Source organism: Urocampus carinirostris, chromosome 8 (assembly GCF_059441175.1).
Source record: "Urocampus carinirostris isolate Australia breed hairy pipefish chromosome 8, RoL_Ucar_1.0, whole genome shotgun sequence".
In the NCBI taxonomy this organism is placed as follows: Eukaryota; Metazoa; Chordata; class Actinopteri; order Syngnathiformes; family Syngnathidae; genus Urocampus; species Urocampus carinirostris.
In genome coordinates, this window is record NC_142356.1 from 6,852,676 (window position 1) to 6,867,911 (window position 15,236).

Below are 15,236 nucleotides of genomic sequence, written 5' to 3' on the forward strand. Positions count from 1 at the left end.
GAGCCAGAAGTACTCATGAAAAGACTCCTGATGTACTTAATTACAGATTAGAGTGAAGGGCTACCAGTTCGATGTGCATTTCTAAGTTAACAACCTATCAAGTTATTACTATGTTATTAACATGTTATTACTAAGATGTCAATAATAGAAACAGGGTTAAAATAGGATCAGTCAACCACTAAAACATCTGAGGGGTGATTTAAATAAATCAATTATAAGCTATGACTTTTGGGGGAATTGATTACATAGTAAATGGTTAATGGACTACATTTGTGAAGCGCTTTTTAATTAGTTACTGAAGACCTTGCTTCACAATGTACTTCAGACTTTACCCATTTACACACAGACAGCCAGAGGTAGCCATCCAAGGCTGTATGTTATATATATAAATTTAAGTTCTTAGGTGGTCACAAACATAGTGAAGACTAATGTTAAATCTCCAGTGTCTTTTCCATTGTTTACCTTTTTGTACTGCTCCAAATTATCCAGGTGAGTCTCCTGACAAATGCACAAATGAAGGAACTTCTGCCACTCGTTGCGTACAGCGTCCCGGTTCGCCTGCAAGCGGGAGAAACATCGTGAAGGAAATGGCGACTCAGCGAATTGCAAACGGTTGGCGTACCTGGACGGTGGCACTGGCAGGGTGCTTGTTTTCGATGAGCCTGTCGCCTTCATCCTGGAGCTTATTCACCTCGCTCTCGTGGGACAGCAGACTGTTGTTCTTGAAGTTCTGGAAAGGAAGAGGCCGTTAGTCGACGTTGTTGACGAAAATCGATAATGGAAATCGTCGACGGTCGGTTTTATTGTCGATGATCATCACCGGACGCGTTTCTCTAACAGAGTGAGACATCTCTACATGAACACAATCTCTGCTCATGCGCCATAGCGTCTCTCTCTCAGGCGGTAACATACAGAAATGACAGCATCAACATCAAGTACGCGTCCCAAACTTGAATACATCTTAGGAGCATTTTAGTCTGGATGCAGCGTATAAAAATACTGCAATGCAGAACTTGCATATCATGGCAGTACTTCAGTGACACAGGAACATATAAAGAGCATGTCAGACGGTTGAACAAAACGGAGTCTGACTCGCCTCTGTAAGATTAAAGTAACGTTCAAGCGAATGCAGATTTAAAGACATGCATTGTACATTTTATACACGAATATTTGACTATAAAAGAGAGTTGAGGTTTATGCTAGCTTGGGGGTCCTCAACCTAGTGCCCTAAAAGGACAGTTGAGATGCCTGCCGACCTGATCCGAAATTACCTCCACAGTGATTTTCCAGTTGACTGAGTCTATTTAACCCTACTTCCAATATTGCACCTGTACGAACCCTGATAATAAATCAACTATTTCCGCACTATAAGGCGCACCTAAAAGCCTTTATTTTTTTCAAAAGCTGACCATGCGCCTTATAATACAGTGCGCCTTATATATGGATCAATATTAAGTCGCAAAGTCTTGCAACTAATGCAGCAGCCGCCGACTAGATTTTCCCTCGAAGGCGAAGTCGTCCGCGATGTATGCTGGGATTTATATACCGGCGTTTCATTTCCTAACCAATGTGTCAATCATCATTTGAATCAGTCACTATTGGCTAAAGTTATTCGGAGGTAAAGGGGGCGGATCCTTTTTATCATTTACAGGCTCGCATAGGCTAAAGGGGCGAAACAAAGCCTGCAATTGGCCGAAAAAGATGAATGTGAATCACACGTTGGGTTGCACTACGGCATAGAGAAAACATTTTTTACTATTCTATATTTGTAAATATTTTACTCTCCTGGATTTACTACACTCACGGTTGTAAGAAGACAAATGGTTATGTATCATTATTGAACGTGATGGCTGCAAGAGAACTTTGGTGAGCTATGTGACTTTATATTTTCCCGGTATCTTGTTTTAGAACGATCTTGATGTTTCTGTGATGAGTCTATTTTTAAACTCAATTCAATTCAAAGTTTTGTCATATGCACAGTAAAGCACTACGTTTCCCTGCACAATAAAATTCTTACTTTGCTGTCCACACAGTGGCCAGCAAAAAAAGAAAAAATGGAAACTAAGAAATGTTTGGCATTTTTTGAATCCCAAGACTTTAACCTTCCGAATGATATTTGGAACGATGCATTTGAGTGACATCGTACGGACACCGCATCCGCACGTGTTCTCGACACGTCTTTGCAAGCTTTCGGAATGTTAAGGGGGTAATCAGTTTGACTGAATCATCTGACTGTTTTGTCGACGTTCCAATTGTAGCTCCTTATAATCCGGTGCGCCTTATGTATGGAAGATATAGGACCAAAAACTATTTTTTGGGGGTGCGCCCTATAACCCGGTGCGCCTTATAGTGCGGAAAATACGGTAATTGTTTACATAGAGTTGATAGTAGTTTACATAGTTTGCATTAGATAACTATTAAAATAGTTGTTAGTTGCAGCCCTAGTTAGCGTGCCTCGTAACAGACAATTTGATGGGTTCTAACCTCGTACTGGCGGCGGACATCAGGAGGATCCACCATTCGGTCGCTCCAGTCCTGTTTCTTGATTTTGTTCTGCTCGTCTCCCAGGAAGGTCAACTCCTTGTTGCAGCCTTGCATATACTCGTAAAGGCTGCCCAGGTAATGGCCGCGCCACTTGGAGGTTTCCTACGAGAGAAGGGAGGATTTAAAATGGGGAGCGAGAAATTTCGAGATATTCTTATATTTTCTTTGTGGACTTGCATACATTTGTTGAATTTTTTTTGTTTTGTACTCTTTCTTTTTCATCCAGTATTTATTTTATTATAATCGTAAAACAAGACTCAAAATGAACAAAAAGGAAATGGAATAGAATTGGTGGTAGGCAAAACGTGAGCCTACTCCCTTTGCGCTTATGTTTACGTATTATTATATCGTACGGCTGTTTTTGTGAATATATTTGGTGTTTTCCCTTTTGTTTATTTTTTTGGGTGCCGTGCTATCATGAAAAAATCCACAGGCAACAAAAGTTTGCATATGGCGGATAAACATGATCATTTTATGTATTATTTTTCTAATTTCACAAAATATTTATATATATATTTTAATTATCAAAATAGTATTAATGGAAAAAAGAATAATTTTCAGAATGATTTAATCCAGCAGATTATCTTGGCTATTTTATTTATATATTTTTTCGAATCAATAATATAATAACAATTGTATTTATTTGTATAACCCATGATCACAAAAAGACTTAAAGAATATAAAATATTTTTGTAGGAACGGGAAAATTTTAAGTAAAATGTGGAAAAAGTAAATAGGTAACTTGGAAAGGAGGCCAAAAAAGCTGGAAAGGAGGCCAATATATAGCTTGATAACTAGCAAAACTAGATTAAATGTTAGCTCGATAGCATGCAAAAAATGTAAATAGCTAGCTAGCTAGCTTGTGAATTAGCTAAAAAGGTAGGAAGGTTTTAGAAAGAAATATGATTTGCTTTTATAGTAAAACAAACGTAAAATAAGCAATACTATATCAGAAAATTATGCTCATCTTAACAATTACTTTTCACTAGAAATAAAATAAAAATTTAAAAATATACTAAAAAAAACATGGAAATTGATGATCTTTCAGTGGCAATTAATCCAATGCCTTCCAGGGATGTCTAAGACTATTTTTAGACAACAGTTTTTAAATCTTGACAGTTCTTGTACGCGATTAAATACAAGATTCATATTGAATTTGATTAACTGGTCAACAAGATTCAAGAAGGGAATTTTGTCAACTGTAAAGTAGGCTTAAACGTATTTGCTCAGAGGTGTGTATTTCTAATCGGTTGTATGGCACTTTTGGCGTCTCCTAGTTTTCCTGTCTTTGTTTAAAAGTATACTGTTCCAGGGGGGATGGTCGTTTTCTCTTTGTCTCAAACATTCCACACTTGTGACTGCAATAAAACACAGCGCAGAAGGAGGAGGGGGGGGTGTCAGAAGGAGTTATGCTGGCGAGCTGAAAGCGGGTAAATTTCCTGGCTCTGTCAGTTGTTAAGAAAACTCAACAAGTCTCTTGCCTGGTGTATTTTCTAAAGTTAGCCAACTTTTAAAGCTCTCCCACATGTAAGTGGTCCCTTTTTAGACCCCCACACAACTCACTAACATGATAACACTCACCAAAAGGCCGTTGTATTGTTTCTTAAGGGCCACGTAGTTCTCCTGAAAGACAAGAAAATAAGAACAGTATTTAATACACCGGGGAAAAAAAATCTGTTCCTGGAAGTAAAAAAGTGATCTACACCAGGGGCATCAAACTCGTTTGAACTCAGGGGCCACAGGATCGAACGAACATTCTCTTGGGTTCCGGACTAGTAGATTAAAGAAAAAGAAAAAGAGAGATAAAGAAATAAGAGAAAGAGGGAGGGAAAATAAGAGATAGGGGGGAGAGAGAGAGAGAAAGAAAATGTGAGAAACAAAAGAGATAAAAAAAAAATAGTGAGAGAGGGGGAAAGAAAGAGAAAGAGCGAAAGAAATCCAAAGAGAAATAGAAGGAGTGAAAGATAGAAGAGGAAAGCAAGAAAGAGAGAGAGAGAGAGAGAGAGAGAGAGAGAAAAGGAAAAAAAGAGAGCAAAAGAAGGTAAAAAAGAGAGAGAAAGGGATAAAGAGGAACAGAAAGAAAAATAGACTTAGACAGAGAGAGGGACAGAAAGAAAGTGAGAAAAGTGAGAAAAGAGAGACAGAGACAGAGACAGAGACAGAGACAGAGACAGAGACAGAGAGAGAGAGAGAGAGAGAGAGAAAGAGTGAGAAAGAGAGAGAAACCCTGGAGTGCCATGTCTAATCTCAAGACGTTGATATCAATGACAAAGACTGTTCTAATTCTCTTTTATACAAAAAATCTGAACCGAATGATGAGAAAAGGCATTGTGGGAGGTAGTTCAGTCTATGGCATATCTGCATTTTAATGATACAAACGAATAGCAGACATGGATCTAATATCACATTGACCAATAGCAGAGAGGCATCTTAGGGACATAGCTTTTCATAGCAAACTTTGAATATTTTTTAAGCGCAAAGTGGGAAAATGCCATAAAGGGTAACCATAAAAGGACTTTTATCACATTGTAAACCGAGCACGCCTTAAAGTGGAGCTGCCGTATCCCGGGGGTCTTTGATATAGAGTTTGGCGGCACCATCTGGTTTACCTTAGTCCCGGCAGAGCTAACACACAGTTGCGGGTTGTAGGCTTCGATCTCTTGGTGCAGGATCTTGTGAGACGCGATCTGCTTCTCCAGTTCTCCCAGGGAAGGTCCGTAGAGGTTGCTGCTCACCAGTTTCTGCAAAAGTGCAGGGAATAAAGTGAATATTTTGGCCCGGTAGAAGACGTGCTCAGAACATACTTACTTGCTTCTGCGCAAAAACGGGCGCCCAGTCGATCCTGGGCATCAAAGACACGTCGTCGATCTGCTCGTAGATGTCTCGGTAGAAGGTGGTGTCCTTCAGCCAGCGCTCGTGGAGGTGGAGGACACTGGAAGGGGAATAGAGTTTATTCGGTGAAATTGTGGAAAAAAATGGAAGAACACATCTGTTGGGGGGAGCTTTTGGATCCGCCCCAACCCGAGGAAAAAAAGAAATCCTCTTGGTCGGTTTTAGGTCATATTTTGACGCAATTTACTATTTTCATTTGAATATTTTAGTTGGGTTTTTTTTGCAGAGTATTTTTACTTTATTTTTATTTATTTATTTATGGGACCAAGAGGTCGCAGGTTTGATTTCCGGCTCCTCCGTGTTATATGTCAGAGTGGGCAAGACACTGAATCCCTAATGCCCCCAATAAGCAGGTAGGCGCCTTGCATGGCTGACTCCCTAATGGTGTGTGAGTGTGTGTGAATGGGTAAGTGTGAAGCACATTGTAAAGCGCTTTGGGAGGACTTGAAAAGCGCGACATACATACAGACCATTTACCATTTCATTGTATTTTTAATTTTTTAAAGTTTACTATTTATTAAAAAAACTTATTAAATTCTATTATATTCCGTTTTTGAAAATTAAATACTAGTTAAATGATTTCGAAAAATTAGAAAAAAAACATTGATGCATAATTTTCCTATTTTTCTCAAGAAGTATTCAATAAAAAAATTAACTTATTTACTGTATTTTTAGAATAATGATTTTAGAATTGTATTTACTTAGACTTAAATACTTCATTTTGTATGTATTTGGCTAGTATTCTTTATTTGAATTAGTTCTTATTTTTTTATTATAGATAATTTTAACTATAGAAAATTATAAAATCGAAAAAAATAGGACCGTATTATTGTTCTATTTCACTTAAAAGTATAAAATAGAAAAAAATACTTGCTGTATCCTTTTTCAGAACAATAAGGATTTTTTTTTGATTTTTTTTCTTTAAATTATAGGTACTTTTTTCCACTATTTATAATAAAGATATTTTCAAAAAAAAACGTATTTTAGCTTTTCCTAATATTTTTATACTAGTTTCACTTTAACTTATTGTCCCCATAATATAAAATTTGGCTAAATATATACTCATATATACTGTCATTGCAAGAACTCAATTTTACTAGAGAGATAGCTTAAAATATCAAATAAGAAAAATGCGGATTTATTTATAGTGAAAAAAATAAGTACTTGAATTATTTATAATATTGTTAATATAATATATATGAAATATAATATATAAATAATAATATAAATATAATAATATAAATATAATAAATAATAATATATAAAAAAAATATAAAATATAATATATTTTGTAATGAACAGGACAATTATGGTCAAATTAGGATAATAAAATAACAAAAACTTACAATAAAAATATACTTTTTCAATTAAAGCCATACAAAATTGTGCAAATGAGCTTTTACTTTGAATGTCATCTTTCTCAAGTCAAAATCTTTTTTTTTTTCCTCTTGGAAATTATTTTATTCGTGTGTCGAAAGGACTCACTCGCTCTCGATTTCTCTGGCCTGTGGATGTTTCAGCTTCTTGGCCTTGTCCACGTCCAAGAAGAGATCTTTCAGCAAACTCTCGGCTTCACCCAAAGTGTCCTTAAGCACGTTCTCATGCTTCAGAGGGATCTCGTTCTTGTCGTTTTCCGCATCCTGGCCAGAGAAAATGCATTTTATTTATCTAGGATTAACACGTGTGAGACCCTGCTTTGGTGGCTGACTCTGCAGCAGGACTTGGGGCTTTGGTAGTGGGGTTTGATTGTGGATGAGAGAAGGAAGCTTAAGGTGAATGGAGACATGAGTACGGTAATGAGGTGTTCGAAAGATTGCGAGGTAGTTGGATTAGAGATTTTATTGAATGGTGTCAAGTTCCAGGATGGTTTTCAGTATTTGGGTTTGTATGTGGCAGCAGGTGGTGGTTTGGAGGAGGATGTGAAAAAGAGAGTGGGTGAAAAGTGCAAGGCAGTAAGTGTGCTGAACGGATTGTTCATATCTGCGAATGGATGGAAAGTGAGGATGGTGTGGTGGTACCAACAGTGATGTATGGGTTTTGAGAGTAAATGAGTCTTTCAAAAGAGATTTTTGCGTAGTATGTTTGGAGTGACACGACGGGATAGGTTAAGTAATGAGGGAGTAAGGAAAAGAACTGGTGTGGTGAGAGATCTTGCTGAGAGGGTTGATGAAAATGTTCCGAGATGGTTTGGAAAGATCGAAAGAACAGATGAAGGCCGTTGGACCGAAAGAGTATGTAGTGCAGAAGTGGTGAAAAAAAAATGGTTGGAAGGATGTTGTGAAATGTGCTCTAGATGTGAGGTCGGTTAATTTAATGGATGCAAGAGTATGTGCTAGGGATAGATGTGAATGCCGAAGGATAGTTAAGAATGTCTGATAAACGCAGCGGGGGGCAGAGGTGGGATCAAACCATATGATGCGGAGTGGGTAAACCAGTGTCGGCCTCTCTGCTGATGAAGAGTTGCATGACACAGAAACTTACCCCTTGCGGTGCAGTGAGCTTAATGTTCGGTGTCAGGTTGGGAAGAGCAAAGTGGACTGGATGTTTGGTGAATGTGAGTGTCTTCTTGGCTTTGGTATATCGATAGAGATGTTTAACACGGATTGAGACCTTGTCGTAACTTCTCACCTCTGCCAAGAGCTGCTCGGACCGGAGGATGTCTTTCTCCACAATGTCAGCATTCTTTTGCATTTGAGCTATCAGCATGGCCAGGTCGGTGGGCGCCGTCCTGCAACAAAAACGTTGACAACATTTTGACTAGAAGTTGACCGATGATCTGCACCGATATTTAAGGGTTTGACGGATATCGGTATCAGCATTTTTGTTTATTCGACAGAACGATTATATATTTATGAATATATCTAAAACTGGGTTATTTAGGCTCAGATGCAGACGAGCCTCTCTCTCCCTCTTTTCCGCCCTCTGTTTCTGACGCTACATACCCCTCACCTTCTGATTGCATAAGCGACCGGGGCCGGAGCCACTAAAGTAGGAAAAACAATGATAGAGCAGCTCTGCTAACTTCTGAGTCCTGACATGCCTGTGTCAAGACCGATGATAATATTGTGATTTTAAAAAGTCTGTAGTTGAAGAGCGAGCGTGTGATTAAGAGATGGCGTAAAAAGGGTAGTTGACTTGTTTTAGGGAAGCACCTTCAAGTGGATACTGATATATAAGCTCTTATCATAACACTAGTTGGTCAATCAAGCATGTGTGTTTGTGATTAAGAGAGCATAAAAAACGCAGTTTGAAGGCTAAGTGATTAGCTGTTACCGTAACATTAGTTCGTAAATCTGGCTCTTGAAAAGGAGTGCTTTTCAATCCGTTGAAATATCTATACATTTTTGTTTTAAGTCAATTTAAGCCATGTTGGTTGTATTCACTTTATTTATTTACGGTTTTATGCACCTCTATACGAGTTGCTGCTAAGCCTAATTTTATTTCTTGCACTGTTAGTTTTTGGTTTAAGAGAAAGATTAGTTGTGTTGAAATTGTAATTTATTTACTGTAAAAGTTTCAGAGATATGTTTGTTTCTTTTTGCATAATTACAAATTTGTCCCGCTAATTTTTAAGCTTTTACAGCATTCAAATATTGGTTATCAGCCTCCTCTTTATGCTAATAATCGAGATTTGCCCTGAAAAAAACAATATCGGTTGATTCTTAATTTCTGGAACTGCAACCCTTTACAGTACGATTGCATTTGAACATTTTCACACGTTTGGAGTAGTTTCTTTCTGCCCCTCTTTCATGTTTTGTGCAGTTACAGCAAGTTAGTGTACAGTACCATCATTATGTTTCATGGTCCTGCACGCTCCTTAATGTTATATTCAGGTGCGAGAACATGTACAGTGTTTTCTCCCTTTCATGTTTTGTTCATTTCCATCATTGTGTTCCATGCTGTCCGTGGCACTCTACTTGTTCTGTCCACAAGTGTGATCTAAACTTTCATGTTTTGTTCTGTTATCGTGTTGCACCTTAAAGGGGAGGTACACCCTTGGATTATAGTTTCTTTCTGCCCTCCTTTCATGTTTTGTGCAGTTACAGCCCGTTAGTGTACTATTATTATGTTTCATGGTTCTGCACTCTCCCTTAATGTTATATTGAGGTGCGAGAACATGTACAGTGCTTTCTCTCTTTCATGTTTTGTTCATTTAGGGATTTTTGTATTGCCCCACTTAAGTCCAATGTTTTTTTTTATTCATATTGGGTTTGATTAAGTAGTCGTAATCCCTTTTTTTTAATCCTTGCCTGGGGATCAACCACAGCTCACTTATTTACCAAAGCTTACTTTTCTGATCTTCATTTTCAAATGAAGAAAATTATGAATGATTAAACTTATCTCTGATAATTATTTTTGATTGTCCATTATATAAATTGTGGCCAACTGGTTTATTAAGGAGTAATTTAAAGAGTAATCATTTTATAATAAATGTATCAGTGCTTTCATATTAAAATACATTTAAGGGGGATAATATTGTCTTTGACATGATAAATAATGATAATGAAAAGATATAATTATTGAACACATTTTTCTTTAACAAAGATAAATACTGATTTATATATGAAGAAAAAAATTGTACTTGGGTCTGTATTTTACTCATAATTGTGCTCATGTATATTTTCTATTTACATATTATGATATAAAATATAATTGTTTTTTTAGTTGAACAAAAAATTTCGGGGAATTTTTTAATAAATATTTTTTTTAAATTGATTGGAATGTTTTATAAATATTTTTATATATTTCAAAAAATATATAAATATTTTATATTTTATAAAGTAGAAAATTAAAAAAATTCTGGGAAAAAGCTCAGAAATTTTGCACGTGTTAGTTTTTTTTGTTTTTTTTTTAAACAAAAGGTATAACAATCTGCCAGTGGAGCAAGAATTTATTTTTGCTGCGCTGCATAGAAATTGTGGTTTACGCTATCACAAAGTTTCTGTTCTGTAAAATTAAAGACTTTAGTCTTTTGCACTCATTTTTTACCTTTACCGCCAATTTTGCAGTGTTATCATATTTAAATTTATCATGGCAATGGACCATTTCGAGAATAATACCAATATCAAAGAGAAACGCTTTCCTACTCGCCTAAACCCTAAACGTCAGCTGTCAAACAGCTTCAAAGGTGGCGGCAACCGCACCCAAAACCTCCTTTGAATCCTCGAAATTCTTAAGTGTCACCTCGGCCAGTTCAGTTTTGCATCATAGGTCATGACTCTTATGTAACTGGGGATCTTTCTCATCACCTGATTACATTTAAATCACTTTTTGTGTTGCACAAACGGTTAACTAAATAAGCTACCGAACATTTAATGGAGTTAGTAATTAGTGCGGATGTCAGACGGATATTCAGGATCTGATTAGCGGGCTGGACCGACTGGATAGTCTGCATAATTGAACGGGGCTGGTCTCATTCTGGAGCGGGGCTGCAGACACTCCCTCCTTTCAACAGGGAAACGCCCCGAAGCCGATGCAATATTGAGATTTTCATGCAAAATAACTTGATGTTGTCACCGTTTTGGGAATAAAATTCGGTCTCCTTTGTTATTATATCTTAATCAGGGCCGAGAACTACAATTTTTGGATTGGATCGTTGCTAGAGAGTAAAAAAAAAAGGGGCACTGACTCTTGGAGAGTCGTCGGGCTCTTGTGGCTAGCTCGTCACATCTGTTCCCGTTTTATGAATTTATGTGCAAAAATTAATGCTAGAGTATAGAAAGTTATGGGCTCTCACTGCAGGGTTCGTACACCTTTTTCATTGCCGAATTCAAGCACTTTTCAAGGACCTTCAAAGCCAATTTGCCAACTTCTCCAGGTCCTTTAAAAGAAGAAATCCACATTTCGTTCCACGTTCTAGCCATGATTCGTTTTTCATTTTCTAGCCATGAAACGGCGTCCTCCCGGCATTTAATTTCACCTGTCCTCTTAAGCCTAAACCTCGTGAGGGATGACGCTTCGTAAGACATTGCCATACAAACTCATGTCAACTGCCGTTAATCACAAGGGAGGAAGAAATGTATTGACATTAGCGAAGACACCAGGAGTAGTATTTCTAGGCAGACTTGTTCGATTTTTCTTCATCTATTGCATGATCCCTCGAGTCACACTGCTGGGACACATGGCAACAATTTTCAAGTATTTCTAAGCACTACAACCAAAATTCAAGCAGTTTTCAAACTTTACTATCCCTAACTTTACGTGCATGACCCTGTCACTGCGTCTTTTCTAACCCTCATTACTAGCTCAACCGGCGGTGATCACGTCCCATTCCATGAATTTCAGGGTGAAAATGCCCATTTGTCCTAAGTTTTATGGACTTTGTCGTTGCGAAAGAGTAAGGGGAAGGATTTAGAGAAGAAATAAAAGAGAAAAAGTGGAAGGGCTGGGCATGGACTCTCACTGGTTCTCATCAGGCTGTAGTGGCTAGCTTGTTCAGTTATGTCACATCTAAACCCATTTCATAGATCTACCTAAGACAATGACGATTTGTCCTAGGTTTCATGAATTATATTGTTGCTAGAGAGTAAGGAGGATAATGGGAAGAAAAATGAGGGCACAAAATCTCACCGAGTCTCGTTGGTGCCTTGAAGGCTAGCTCGTTTGTTTAGCATCAAGTTAACTGTATTGTCAAATATGCTATTTACACGACATACAGCATAGATTGAATTACTTCCTCTACCCCTTCCTCTACATGCAATAAATAAGGCACAATACAAATACCAGGAAGGTAAAACAGAAGAATAAGTATGCATAGAAAAATATAGGTTTGAATAAAAGAAATATGCAAAATATAGCCATAATCTAAAGAGTAGAGTAGTTTGGCAGAAAGGCAGAGGGTTGGAGGAGGTAGGGAGAGAATTCAGAGTGCTGACAGCCTGATGGAAAAAGCTGTCCTTGAGCCTGCTGGTTCTTAGTCTGATACTCTTTCATTAAAGGTTGAAGAGGCTGGGAAATGGGTGAGTGGGGCCAGCATTTCCATTTCATAAACATGTGCGTGAAAAGGTGCGTTTGTCCCAGGTTTCATAGACTATATTGTTGCTAGAGAGTAAGGCGAAGACTAAAGGTGTCAACTCTCCCTTGTGACTACCTTGTTCAGTCGGATATTGTCCAAATCCATTCCAATCGTTTGCATGAGAAAATGCCCATGCTTTTTGGACTGTATTGTTGCTAGAGAGTAAGGAGGAAAAGAAGAACCTCGAAAGATGTCAATTTTGATTCAAACCGAGAGATCCTTTTAAAATTGACTAACAATTCACTGTTATAACAAAGTAAAACATGATGAGTTGAAATGATTGACAGAAGCATCGAAAGTTATTGAGGTGACTTGTCTCTTTTTTTGTGATGGGATGTTTTTTTCAAGGTGCCTTAGAAGTCAAATATATATATATAAAATATAGAAAAAATGCTAATGCAAAGATACTTTTTAATTCATCTACAGCCACTAAAATGCAACTTTGACGCGTGTACCCTATTTTCCTATCAGGCACACCTAACATAGTAACAACATAGTAATAACATGATGATTATTTTAGAAATGCACAACAAACTTCCTGCCCTTTGCGCTGATGAGTCACAAAAACTCCTCAAAAGTCCCTCAAAATTACAAACAGGTTTAGGGCCATCACAACCCTAAATGAACGCACAAAATGTTTGGGTTAATTTTTTCTTGTTGTAAAAAACTGCGAAATAAATATATACTATTGCACGAAACTGAAAAATGTATACCTTATATTGTTTTGTTTTTTTAATTGCTGCTGCTAAATGTTATGACACTTCATTGCACGATTACTACAATGCACTATTCTTCTTTGCATTATCATAATAACTGGGGCCAATTTTTCCAAACACTATTTGGTAATTATTATTTTCAGATCTAGTCATTCTGATAGTCTTATATCTTTTTTTTCTTCAAAGTCTCCATATTGCATGTGATACCCTGGAGTGCCATGTCTGATCCCGCAGCATACAATGTTCCACAACGTTGATATCAGGGTTGGGTAGGGTTACTTTAACTGGATTACTTTCAATGACTTTTGGATTACTCCAAAACCAAATATGCTAAAAAAAAAAGACAAGAGAAACTAAATATGAATAAAATGACTCAATTTTGTGCAGGCTTGGGGAGTAACGGAATACATGGAACGGCAAAAATGATGTTGGCAAGGTTGGATTTATTTTCATTTTGTTTCTGTCGCATTTGATGTTCGTTTTGCCGGAGATCAAAGAGATCAAAGCCAGGAGAGAAAGCTTACCACGTGTTGTGAGTCATCATTTTATTCATATTTAGTTTCTTTCGTCTTTTATTAGCATATTTGGTATTGGAGTAATCCCAAAGTAATTGAAAGTAATCCAGTTAAAGTAACCCTACCCAACCCTGCATTTTATGTTAGTTTTGCCAGAGATCAAAGAGATCAAAGCCAGGAGAGAAAGCTCACCACGTGTTGTATGTCATCATTTTATTCCTATTTACTTTCTTTTGTCTTTTATTAGCATATTTGGTATTGGAGTAATCCAAAAGTAATTAAAAAGTAAACCAGTTAAAGTAACCCCACCCAACCCTGGTTGATATCAATGACAATAAAGACAATTCTAATTCTATCAAGTATCTCACAGCTTGAAAAAGGTTGGAGACCCGTGCTATATACTGTATACGGTGAATAAAATTTAGAAATATATAGCTACAAATGAATCAATTCATTTTAGTTGTGAACTCAGATTTGATATTTATGCAGTTTATTACAGTTGTGAAATTGTATTTTCTGATATTTATGTTTTATGAAACCCTCGCTCTTACATTAGTTTTAATTTCATCCGCCTTATAATCGGGTGAGCCCTATAATCCGAAAAATCCGGAAGTCCTCAGGGGGAGTGAACAGGTTCTTTAAAGAAAACGTTTCCAACCGGTTTTTGTCAAACTCCTCGCAAACGTCGATTAGCGTAGCCACAGAAATTTGAGGTACTGTACTCCAATTACGGTTACATTTTATAACGACTTACTCAGGCTTTAGAATTGTGTCTACCGAATCATTTTTGGTTTAATCCTCGTTGGCTGTTAAGAATGTTTGGCCTGCAAATTTCTGTGCTGCTGATTTTATAGAGACAAGCTGCATTTAAGAGTCAAGTTTCTGAACGGATAGGGACTTCATGGGCCCTTTAAATCAAGCGGATCTTGTTTCTATAAGTCCAAGGATCCATCAGTTCTCTGCTCCTTTTAAGCAAAAGCAATGCTGACTCATATTCTCAATGGAATGGACGCAGAGTACGGTCGGAGGCCAACGCCCCAAAACTGTAAATAAAGGCGGGCGGGTAACATTGTGCAACAGCTGACTGACGGCATGCGCTAAAGGGACAGATTACGTAGAGAACTAGACTATTTTTTTCCCATTCTTATCGAATTCTAATCAAGTATTCATCCTGTAATTTTGATCACCGTGCATCTTCCTTTCAAAAAAAATACATAAATGAAGAAATAAACTCTTGCTTTGCTGGGTTTTAAAGATTATTCCTATAATTATGATTATATTCTTTTACTTTTAGTAAAAGCAGAAAAAAGTAAAAATAAATAAAGAAATAAACTCTTACCCCATTGTCATTTCAATAATTATATTTTTATAGTATGTGTTTAACTTTCAGTAAAAGCAGAATAAAAAAATAAGAAATAAAATATTGTCCCATTGTCATTTCAGGATTTTGTTTACCCATTTATTTGTAAAATAAAAAGCTTAAATAAAGAAAATTGTCTTATATGCCAGATGGTATGTAGGTAAAATAATTTTAAGTACATTTTTTGTATGGCA

General features: G+C 37.0%; 1 protein-coding gene across 1 annotated transcript in view; it reads right to left on the reverse strand.

Annotated features, from left to right (window-relative positions):
- The window catches only part of evpla (envoplakin a), a 33,949-nt gene that overhangs the window by 17,568 nt on the left and 1,145 nt on the right, over positions 1 to 15,236 (reverse strand). The window contains exons 2-9 of the mRNA XM_088341458.1: positions 8,065 to 8,164; positions 6,922 to 7,076; positions 5,353 to 5,476; positions 5,154 to 5,285; positions 4,126 to 4,167; positions 2,485 to 2,646; positions 623 to 730; positions 463 to 558 (exon numbers count right to left, since the gene is read on the reverse strand). Of these exons, the coding sequence (XP_088197584.1) occupies positions 463 to 558; positions 623 to 730; positions 2,485 to 2,646; positions 4,126 to 4,167; positions 5,154 to 5,285; positions 5,353 to 5,476; positions 6,922 to 7,076; positions 8,065 to 8,164 (919 nt within the window). The remainder of the gene's footprint in view (positions 1 to 462; positions 559 to 622; positions 731 to 2,484; positions 2,647 to 4,125; positions 4,168 to 5,153; positions 5,286 to 5,352; positions 5,477 to 6,921; positions 7,077 to 8,064; positions 8,165 to 15,236) is intronic.